The sequence below is a fragment of the Aulonocara stuartgranti genome (assembly GCF_965226115.1).
Source record: "Aulonocara stuartgranti genome assembly, chromosome: 5".
Classification (NCBI taxonomy): domain Eukaryota; kingdom Metazoa; phylum Chordata; class Actinopteri; order Cichliformes; family Cichlidae; genus Aulonocara; species Aulonocara stuartgranti.
In genome coordinates this window covers 32763445-32775000 of record NC_138943.1, presented here as the reverse complement: position 1 = coordinate 32775000, position 11556 = coordinate 32763445, and the positions used below count along the sequence as shown (strand labels likewise).

Sequence of the window (11556 nt, the reverse complement as noted above, 5' to 3'; positions counted from 1 at the left end):
AATTTGCGTTTATTATTATATTTACAAAATATCACAGTTTTTGTCTTGGTCGTATCATTTTATTTTGTTGTAATTATCCGCGACACCTTAAAGGCTGGTCCGTGAAAATATTTTGTGTGTTCTAGCTTCATCTACCTCAGACATACCTATCAAGGTGATTTTATCCTTCTTATCCTCAAACAGAGAAAGAGGGAAAAACAGTAATTGATGAGCATGATTAGTATGGGAAACGTGTGCTTTGACAGCAGCTGTCTAAGCTAGTCAACAAAGCACAATCCACTTCATTTCACCACAGCAAACATGCAAATCTTCATCTGTGCCTCAAGCTCAGGTGCTTTATTTGCTCAGGTGATAATTCAGTTCACAAGAACACCTGTGTCTGGGCTGTCCATCCCAACAACTGCAAATGACACTCTCTGACTAATGTTGATGGATTAGTCACCAGCTATAGCAATTCTAGTCATTGCAAGTGTGTGATGACTTCGACTGACATAGACAATCTGAGTTAAAAATATCCAGAGGTTTGCTGCCGTGTTTTGTCACCATGTTCCTCAGCTTGCTATTACCTTCTGGAGAAAGCAGCTGCTCACCCAGCAGGGAACGAATGCCCTGGAAGATACCCCTTCAAAGTCAGAAATCTTTTTTTTTAATAAGGAGAGACCAGAAAATATTCTGATACAGGAGCTTTCAACAGCTTCCACTTATCTCAGTGTCCTGTAAATATCACCCTCCCAGTATGAGCTCATACTTCTCTGCATGGCTCAGGAGGATGTTTCTCCTTGCTGTTTTCTCTCTGTCCCCGGACCTCTTCTTGTCCCAGAGGTGTGTTGCTGTTTACCCAGTTGAAGATTACATGGAAATGTCAGGTGACTGCTGGGTCAATACACTGCCACACAGAGGGCTGAATGGGGCCCAACAAATCAATCACTTACAATTAGACATATCTGTCCTGTTCAAGTGACTGCACTCCACTGCCACACTGTGGGATCGGGATATAGATCTAGTATGCTAGATTTCCCGGTGGTGTAGCAGAGAAATGAAAGCTTACAGTACAATATGGCTACCATTTTACATTACAAACTAGTTGAAAAAAAATTCCTGAAGATGCTATCACATTATAATAGTCAATGCTCCTCTGCATTTATCCCTCAGCCTTTGCTGTCGATGCTGTACGGTTAAGGCTTTGCTGTGTCAGAAAGTGCTGTGGCTCTACCTATGGTGGAACGAGTGGGTTTGGTCACAGGGGACTTTGGAGTGCTTGGAGGTGAGGGGGAAGCTGACTTGCCTGAAAAGAAAAGACAGACCTTGTGGTTATCAATTGGGGCAAGGGCTTGAGGTGCTATCGTCTACTGTTAGCATGCATGCTGTTGTTAAGTACACTCTAAAATTAGTGACTATGCAATCTGAAACACGATCTAGAGTTTCAAAACTGTATTTCACACTTCTGAGATGTGCCTTTTCATTTTTACTCCAGTCCAAAAAAAGAAAGAAAAAGGGACGAGCTCGTGGCGTGTCTGATGCTCTTACTGCGGTTGGCTCTTAAGGCATCATTTATTACCCCAGCTTGTTGCACCGAGCCTGCCGTTGCTAGGAGAAAAGTCAATATTCGTTTACAGCTGCTAATGAGCCAAGATTAATATGAATTTATAATTAGGTTACTCATTACCAATTGTTATTAGAGAGGAAGCTGCAAAACTTTATCTAAGAAGAAGTTGACGGTTTTCTAATGAAAGGAGGCATCAGAGTGCTCTCTGCTGATGGCAAGGGCAAACAGCAGACAAGGTCAATTATGTGCAGAGAGGCTGAGTGTTTAGGGCTGCTAACTTCTGCATAGGACAAATAAAAAGTGTCCAAATGTTTGACAGTCAAGTCCCAATGATTTATTCAGCCCTACAGCAGCTACACACATCCATATTTCTAAACCTAAAAGCATGCGAGCACTACTAAAAAACAAAATGGTGAGCATGTCATACTAACATGAAAGTTATTCTATCACTATTTCAGAGCAGTTTGACGCTCTCTATATGTGTACATATGACATGCCACAGTTGCTGCATAAACAGATCTACATACTGAGGCCAACAGCAGGAGCCAAAATGGAAGCTGCAGAAAAGAAAAAAAGAAAAAAGACAGAAGGGACAAGCATTGCATGGCTAAGCAGACGTCCACATTCACAGGCACATTTATAATACACACTGCATGATCAAAGCTACATCTCAAAGCAATGCACTATTTTAGTGGCATATGTGAAAGCAAGCAGAGGACCATTAAGACAAACCCTCACACACACACGTATGCACACAGTGATGGAGGTGTTACCACAAATAGCTTTCATGCGCAGACCTTGAACCTCTCCTCCGCACATGTAATAGTCTGACAAAACTCAATACATATAAAATGAGCCATTCCTCCTGTAATCATCTCTCCGGCGTTTTTTTTCCCCACCATGCAAATAAACAACCCCTAAGAGCCAATTAAGTGTCTTTCTGTGATTGTGAGGATTCTTACAGTAAACAATAAGTAATCGCTTGCATATTAAGCACCTGTGCTGCACTTCAAAGTTGAGAGTTCTGCTTTTACATAACACAGCCTGAGTGACATACTACATTCATTTTCTTGTCCATTTGTATTGAAAGAGCCACCTGCTTATTTCTTATGACTACAGCGCATTTAGTGATACTTGCAAAAAGCTTCCTGCTTCAATCACTTGTACCACCGACCACAATCACAGGAGCTTGGCTTGAGTTTGAGCCAGATGAAGTATGGTGTGTGGACCTCGACTAATGATATGTAATTAAAAGGCAAAGATTACATGTTACAAGCTGGCTTATTATGATGACTTACCCGGCAACTCTTTCATGATTGCACAATTCAGTAATAAAAGCTTCAGTTTCCTTTCTGCTCAAAGCAATTTTCTTTCTCAGCTGATTGTTTCATAGCTCACGCTCTCTGTCCAATCAATAAGCACTTGCTCTCTCATGACAGTGACAAATGAAAACCTCCACTGCAGCCATATGAAATTGTTTATCCACAAAAATTACTTACATGGAGATATGAAAAGCTTGGCTGCTCAGGCTTATATCATATTGCACTAGTTCAATGCCACATCTAAATGGTAAAATGACTCTGTCACCTGCTTTGCTTAGCCTCGGTTCACCAGAGCAAATTGTGCTCCTCAGAGCTCCTCCGCATTCCCAATGTTCCCCCACTGAGAAAGCGCCACGCTCAACCAGCCCCACGCCCACGCAAGCTTATCCGCACACATAAAGCCCGATCGGCTCGGCTTTCTGGACCTTCAAGCACTCACTTGTTTCCAGGGTGGTGGTGCACTCGTCGCTGACGTCAGGCCCGCAGCCCACCGTGGTACAGGAGCACAGGTAGAACTTGTATTTACTCAAAGGCTCCAAGTCACGCAGGATCCACGTGGTGGTCTCAGGTTTGCTAATATCTACTGTCTGCAGTGGTCCCACTTCTTCTGTGTCATTGACTAGAAGTAAGGCAAGGAAAAAAAATACGTAAATGTAAGTATTTTGTCACAGTCACCTAACAGAAGGCAAAGGAACAACAAGGGAAAACTCTTATACTTACACTGCATTACATACACTGTAAAATATCAGGATTGTCTGCACCTACAGTGTATTAAGCATAGCCTCTATATAACATACAGACTTAGCCACTGTGACTTCACCCACTGGCTAGAGAAGTCCTGTTGTGAAGCCTCACATTGCTGTGTCTTGCTGCTGATGATCATGTGGATATTCTCAACGAGAAACCGCTCCTGTGGTAGTTATTTTAGGGTATTTTCACACCTGTGGTGTTCAAGTTCATTTAACTTGGATTCTGGTTCGTTTTACACCTTGGTGTGGTTCATTTGTGCAGACGTGAACACAGTAATCAAGACACTTTGGACGGGTTGGTCCAGAGCAGTTTGTTTATGACGTGACTGTGATCTGACCTCAATCCGACCCAATTACCAGGAGTACATTGCAGGTTCAAGGTAAAAAACTTGCCATAGCTATCCACGCTTTATATTCAGAAATGCAGCACAGATGTACAAAGGTCAGTACAGGCTAGCAACTAGTCGTGACAGAAACGTAAATTCTCCATGTTCTCCAATAGTCCAAAACACAGCACGTTCTTCCTGTATGCTGCTCATTGCATCTGGTTCATCCACCTTTAATATACAGCTTGTGGTCGCGAGAGGAATTTTCTCACTCATTTTAAATTCATACACAGTAAGGATCATACAATGTAACTATGCAGAGTCTTCATATTCGATACATGTACCATAGTAAGAACACTTGTTTCACAGATTTCAGTCCCTTGAAAACACAGCTTCCTTACCTAGTTTGTTTTTACATTTGAAGAGGTGTTTTTGCCTGACAGGCAGCATACTTTATATTAGTACTACACTCCCACATTGTTTTTTCCCATCTCCAAAAGGTGTCAGCAATTAGTTCTGCTGGAAGTACTTGTGCACGCTGTATACAGCCTGATGAAACTCAAAGAAGTTTGTGTCTTAGTGACAACATATTTGTTTAACTGCTTTACTTTTCTGATCTACTGATGTGACCACACATGAACATGCATCTAAGCCTCCACATTAGAAAACCATTCTTTCCAGCTTTTCTTAAAATATAATGTCTATACCAAAATAATTCTGGTCATGATAGTTTATCCATACATATAGAATTTTGATTTCTTTAATTTTGATATGATTGATATCATAATGTCGTTACCCTCTTATCCCATACTCTGCTCTTCCTTGTACCCAATGCCTTTTTGTTCTTCTATTTTATTTAATTTTTTAACTTTTGACTGAATGACTCCAGTATTTTGACACACAGTGAAATGTTTGACTGTGCCTTGTTTTTGGGGAACTCTCTAGTGGCCTTTCAAAATACTTCCAACTGACAATCACAGGACATTTCAGCTCTGCCAAAAAAAGAAAAGAAAAAGCAAATGTCACTTGTCATTTTGGTTTGTACATTTCCTGTTTGGGCTTTAAAAAAAAGAGGCAACTTGTTCTTTGCTTTTTCAGGATTAATCTCTCTATAATGTCTCCATTAACAAAAAAAAAAAAACCCTGAAACAAAACAAAAAAGAAAATTGTGCTCCACTAATTTATGGTTGCAATTTGTTTGAGTTTTTGGTGTGTGCTCTCTGCCTACATTGTGATGGGATCTCATTTTTCACTACGTAAAGCAGCCCAGTAGGTAGGGAGGTGGCATTCATGTTCTTTGTGACAAAAACAAACACAGCAGGTGTTGAGGTGACCTTTGCTGTGAAAGAGGTGCCACGTCTCTCAGGTAGAAGGCAACAGAAACAATGACAAGAATGTATTGGTCTGCTTCTCTTATTTGCCTGGATGCCACCCGCTGTTATCAGACATCCTGATTTGCTTTAGTTTTTTGGTTTTTTTGCTCAGTTTTATTTCCAGGGACAAAACCACTCGAATTTTAGTATATTATGCAATCAACTCTGGTACAAAAAAAGAGGCCACAAGCATCATGTTTCCACCCTGCGGTGGCATTACTTTCTCACTTTTACGGCAAAACTCGGACCTGACAGCTGGTCCGTATGATCTTATGGAGTGAACTGGCTGAAGGCTTCAGACTTTGGCGCTTCCACTAATGACAAATAACAATATTTCCAAATATTCTTCATCCTAGCGGGCTAAACACAGTTGGCCTTGAGGAGCGTGAAGCAAACCAAGACTCTCCAGCACTGAAATGTGACCTGACAGCAAGTGTGAGTTTAGCTCAAATGGGAGAAAAACAGACAGTTTTATAGCCAAGGTCATTTTTAACTCCCACTCGTGTCGATATAGCAGTTCAACGCAGTACAAACTTCACTGGAACGGTCTTAAGTGCTCAAAAATATGTGCCTATCTCAATCTGCATCACATATAATTGGAAATAAAGTGGATATTTTATGAAGCCTTGAGTGGATTTTCAGTGCATAACAGTGAAATGATCTGTGTACTCAGGATTAAAGACTTCAATATGACAAAACAGGTTGAGTATGAGCGCCCATCTGTACTTTTATGACAATCTTATCTTTGCCTTGTCAAGCTCCCTGAGAGACAGTCAGACGGGTGTTTAGCCTGTACTGACATATGATGCCCCGGGCTTTAGAGCGGGTTAACAGCTCTTTAAGGCAATGTGACTATATGCCACCCACTCAAGTTATGAGGGTGACTTTACTCAGTCTTTACATTCATACAAGCTTTAAGTGATTCAGAAAAGAACTTGATAAAAACTTGTTACTGACTGCAGGTAGAGGGAAAATGTTTATGATTTCCACATCTCCTGGTGTGTGTCCCACACAACTAGATCTTGTGTTTTTCCCCTGCCGACAGTTAATTTTTTCCATTTCAAATTTGCCAGTGGTACTGCAGTGGATCCAAGAAAGTGCAGAGCAGAGTTTGTTTGGCTGTGCAGTTTTCAGATTGGGTATTTTAACAAAAAATTGTTATCAGTGTTTCCCCTAGAGTGGCAGATGTCCAATCTGTGAGGGGGGGGGGGGGGGGGATCACGCACACACATAGACACACCTGCGGCCACGTAGTGAACAGGTACACACACACGGACACATTCAGTGAGTGTATCCTTCAGGCTCTCCTCTTTTCAAATCAGCAGGTTCATGATTTAAGGGAAAGATTTAAGGGACATCTGTAAATTTGGGTTACTCTCCCTCTAAAGGGGAACTGCACTAGTTAAAGATAAAGTCACGAGCTGATATCACCATCGAAAGGCTTTATCCTAAAAACGTGTTATTTCAAAGCAGGTTAGTTTAAGTGTTTTAAACCCAGCGTCGATCCGGCTTGCGTTAAACAGTGTGTTACAACGGGGCCTCTTGTGAAACCGGTGAAATGTGAAGCTATTAAAGGCTGCTGTGAAGACGAGCATAGTCTTAAACAGCTGCGCCGTAGCTTGAGATGACTTGTGTCACTGATGATACACTGACAGCTGGCTGCATTATCCTCAACGTTTCACACATGACTTCCTTCAAGGGGACTTCAAAAAAAGAAAAAAGTCACACTTCAAAGAGTCCATCAGCTTTATTGCTGTGGCACAATGAAAACGTCCTCTCCTGAAATACGGCGTGACGCTGGGTCCTTTTTTTGTGCTGCCGCCAAATCAAACTCAATTAGCCGGGAAATGCAGCACTAAGACGTTGTTGGAAGTTAGTCATCAGCTTCGTTATGACTTTTATTTAAGGACAGCACAGTGTGTGCACACGTGGGATGTGTTCAGGGATGATGTCCCCTGGGACAGAGCTACGCTGAGGACGTTTCCTGCAGACAGGATGGGGTCAGTAAAACCGGACCTTAACAGACTGTGACTCAGAGGCCTTGTTCAGCACTAGCCGAGCCGCGATCATGACACAGGCCAGTAGACACCACCCTGACATGGTTCCTATACACACACTCTGACCCCAGCCTTATTAGAGCAGAGCAGCAATTCTTCTTTCTGTGTAAAGGATCATGGGTTAGACAATCACCACTTCTTTTCCCAAGAAACTGTTCAGGTACTGCACATACTTGTCTGCAGTGCAGTATTGTGTAGAGGATAAGGTTTGAAACAGTTAAGCCGATATGCAGTCAGAGCAATAGATGGCCTGTTTGTTTTCTTTACAGAGTACAAGCTGAGGGTAAACTCTATTAAACACAAGATGAAAAACACATCATCTTCTCACAGCAATACAGAAACATCACCATTATATGTGTGTTGATTAAGTGTAAGGATGAGGAATAGGGATACGTACTGAGATGGTACTTAAGGAGGTAGCCAATGAGAATCCCATTAGGCTCCAACGGCGGCTCCCAGGCCAAAGAGACAGTGTGCCTCTGTACATCTGTGACCCTGAAATCATGATTTTTCTCTGGGACTGCAAAGGCGTGCACAAACACACACACACACACACACACACACACACACAGAAAGCAGTCAAATTCTGCAACCCAGTTTACTTGGCTATTATTAGATTTTCCCTTCAGTAGTTGTGAATCAATACACTCCATGCTGTTTTTCCACAATCTTACCTCCCTCTGGGGTTTTGAAGTTGACGGGATGACTGCCTGGGCCGTTGCCCCGCCCGTTGAAGGTCATGACGATGAGGCTGTACTCGGAGAAGGGCGTCAGAATTGGTACCGTGGCGTGGTTCTTATCCCCGGGGACTGCCAGCGTGTGTTTATCTCCGGGACTTTTCTTTGAGTCCACCAGACTGCGCAGACGCCACCAACTTATCTACATCAGGAAGGAGGCACACAGAGACATCCTCAGCAGTGCCTACAAGATATCAAACTTTGAACATCATACATATGTACATGTGTGAAGGAATGCTGACTGAGTTAGTGTGATTTTTTTTCTGGTGCTGTAAGCAAGAAAACATTGAGCTGGACACCAGTAAAGGAGACAGAGTGAGGTGAGAGAAGCAAATGTTTAGAGCAAGGTCAGTGCCATTCCTTTTAAACTGTGTCTAAAAGCAAAGGTCTGGTTTTGAGGTATTACCCTGTAGCCTCCCAGATGTCCATGTAACTTGTCCTTGTGTACTCGTGTCCAGCTAACCTTGACCACGGAGCTGTTCATCACCTCCACAGCTACATCATCAGGTGCAGCAGAGGGAACTGCAAAGGCAAACACACATTATAATCTACAATAGGCTGCAAGTGAGGGAAGGAAAAACAAACCCAAACAACACAAAAATACAAAGTACTACTCGGCTTGCTTACATTTAGGGATCACTGATTTACTGGAACACCTACGAGGAGGGAACTCTACTTGGAGTCACAAAAAAATGAAAAAACAAACAAAAAACAAAAACAAGTGCTACATTTCCTAAAATCCCATTTTACTCAGGACACAGCAGTGAGAAAGTGTCATGACCTGAGGTGACCTCCTGAGGACAAATCCAAAAGAAAGCTAAACAAAAGAAAAAGAGTAAAAAGTACGGTACATGGTGCTTTCTTCTTCTAGCACACTGCAAAAATGATTTTCAAGAAAATAAAAAAACCTTGTTTATGAACATGTTTTCTTATTTTTTGTCTAAAAAGAAAACATTCTTAACAAGCAAGTTTTGCACAACTGCACAAAATTAAACTCATTCTAAGAAAATATGTCCAACGTTTTCTTAAGATATTTCAGCTCATCTTGAGCTTTCAGTTACAGGATATGACAATGGTTTGGCTGAAATTCCAGAAAGAGAATAAGATTATTTTTCTCTTATTTCAAGAGTAAGGGCACTCAAAACAACTTTTCAATTTTACTCATTTAAAGATGCCAGTTTAGCTCAATGCGTTCAGCATGCGCTCACATGCTGCATGGCTGAGAGTGGCAAGCCTGGGTCTGACCCTCGGCCTGGTTAGGTGGCTAGACAACCTAGCAAAAATTCTTTCCATGTTTAGCATAAAGCTAACAAAGGCCAAAAAAGTGAAAGTTTTTGCCAAAGGTCATGTGGGCACAAGCAAAATGAAAAAAATGTTTAAATGTTCTGAGGTTTAGAACATTTAAACATGTTCATTTTTTCTTTTCTGTTTAGCTTTGAACAAACTGCAGCAAAAGCCAGCTTATTTTCCCCAACTTTTCTTTTTAGAAGGGCATTTTTAGCCATGCCATGTGTTTTGTATTTGCCAAAACAATAACTTTAAAAAAAACTGCTCCGCAGAGAGGAGGACGGCTGCAGTAATATTTATTTGCTAGGAAGTAACTTCAAACTCCCCTTTCCCATAACATATTCTCATTTTATTGTGAATACTGAAAAAAAAATTAACTTATACTCACAGTCCTCTCCTGAATAGCCAGTCACTAACTTGGGCTCAGGTCCAAAGCCCTGACGATTCTTGGCTTGGATCTTTATTTCGTAGGGAACAAAAGTTGGGGTGTTCTTCACCACGAATGAGTGTCTCTTCACTGTGTTCTCCTTCCAGTCTTCTTCCACATCTTGTCGTCTGTAACTCACCTTGTACTCCAAGCCGGGACCATTGTGCTCAATTGGTAACAGGGGCTGTATCGTAGCAGGAAAAGAAAGAATGGAGTGGGTTTCACTGAGACTTTCACAGTTGCGTAAGATACTTGTTATATTTCACCACGCTATGTCACTCCTTCCATAGGGGAAAAAAATGACTTGTCCGGTGAACATTGCTTGGAACAATGCTTTATCCCACCATCTAATAAAACAATGGAACAATTGACCTGGTCTAGCAGCAAGGCTTTTCTTTGATATAGTGGTGGCTGAGACTTTATAGATGAAAAGATTCATCTCGTTACAGAAGTCAGACCGTGAGAAATAGAATGAGATACCATTATCCACAAAAGCAAATCATTAACAGTAGGAGAGCTCATGAATCCAGGATTCAGGGGCTACATTACCATGACGGGGCAACCGGATAATAAGTGAAGGAGAGATTCATCTTTCTACAATAAAGGCCAATATATGACTGTGAGTGTTAAAAATAATTTTTTTTATCTTCATAGCTTTCCTTTCTCTTTCTAATCAAAGACAGAGAGCAGCCTTGAATGAGGAACTCATTCATGGACATTCCAGAAAAGGGCTTCTTTAACCCATAGAACCAAGTTCGCCAGAGCTTATATTATATTTTTACATGCTGTGGAGCCATTTTTGGGAGCATTTCAAGTTGCTATACATCAATACAACCATTATAGCCCAAACTTTAATAATATGTCTGCATTAGGTGCATAGTAATTACATAAATTGCAAAAAAGTGCAATAAACTACAAAAAAATTGAAAATCGTTTTTGTTTTTTTAACATATATTTCTAGTTAGAGAAATTTAAGAGGCTTATCCCTCAAAACTGTAAATACAAAAAAGTTACACAAACTAGTTTCCCACCACAGGAAATTTATTTTGAGTGTCTTCATAGTTTTATTTTTGAAATACACCAATTTTTATATACTGCAGGAAAAACGAAAATAAATATTATAGTGCAAATTTGCAAAATAACAGCATATGCATCAAAATAAACTATTTCCAGCAGTGCAATATGAGTCCTAAGCATCCCAGAAACGACACAGAAAGTCATAAAGTCAAACATAACTTTTTAAAACACATAACAAGTAAAACACAAGCTCATAAGGCCCCGATCGTAAAAAAACTACATTTCCGCAAAATGACGTCACTTCCGGTTTCGGGCAGGTCATGCGGTCATGTGATAGTTCGCGCTGATGGACGTAGGAAGTGTTACAAACAGCTGATGGATCGGCGAAGCGTGTTTCTGGAATATCATGTTTTTGTTGCTGCAAGTGATTTTTATGCAGTTTTTGCAAAGCTATATGTGGAAGGAAACTGTGACCTAGGACAAGCTGATGGCATAAGATGTAAGTACAACTCCTCCAGTTTCATATGCAAAAAAAATTATTGCGCTAGCTTACTTGGTTGCAGAGCTACCGGGATTTAAAAATAGTTACGCAAAACAGAGCGTGCCCGCTCCGATCGGCTATAAAGGGTTAAAGATCTCTAGAGTGAAATATCATAAATGGGCCATTTCTGTTTCTTTAATTCCTATTGGTAATAGCCTATGAAACATTGATAAA

General features: G+C 41.0%; 1 protein-coding gene across 9 annotated transcripts in view; it reads right to left on the bottom strand.

Annotated features, from left to right (window-relative positions):
- chl1b (cell adhesion molecule L1-like b) overlaps window positions 1-11556 on the bottom strand; it is an 81838-nt gene that overhangs the window by 10572 nt on the left and 59710 nt on the right. For 6 of the 9 annotated variants that reach the window (XM_082532707.1, XM_082532704.1, XM_082532705.1 and 3 more), the window contains 6 exons: window positions 9786-10008; window positions 8517-8632; window positions 8048-8252; window positions 7771-7893; window positions 3308-3487; window positions 1214-1285 (listed from right to left, as the gene is read on the bottom strand). In XM_082532707.1, coding sequence (XP_082388833.1) covers window positions 1214-1285; window positions 3308-3487; window positions 7771-7893; window positions 8048-8252; window positions 8517-8632; window positions 9786-10008 — 919 coding nt within the window. Of the gene's footprint in view, window positions 1-1213; window positions 1286-2073; window positions 2104-3307; window positions 3488-7770; window positions 7894-8047; window positions 8253-8516; window positions 8633-9785; window positions 10009-11556 lie in introns of all 9 variants that reach the window. The other 3 variants (XM_082532709.1, XM_082532712.1, XM_082532708.1) reach the window with 2 other exon arrangements.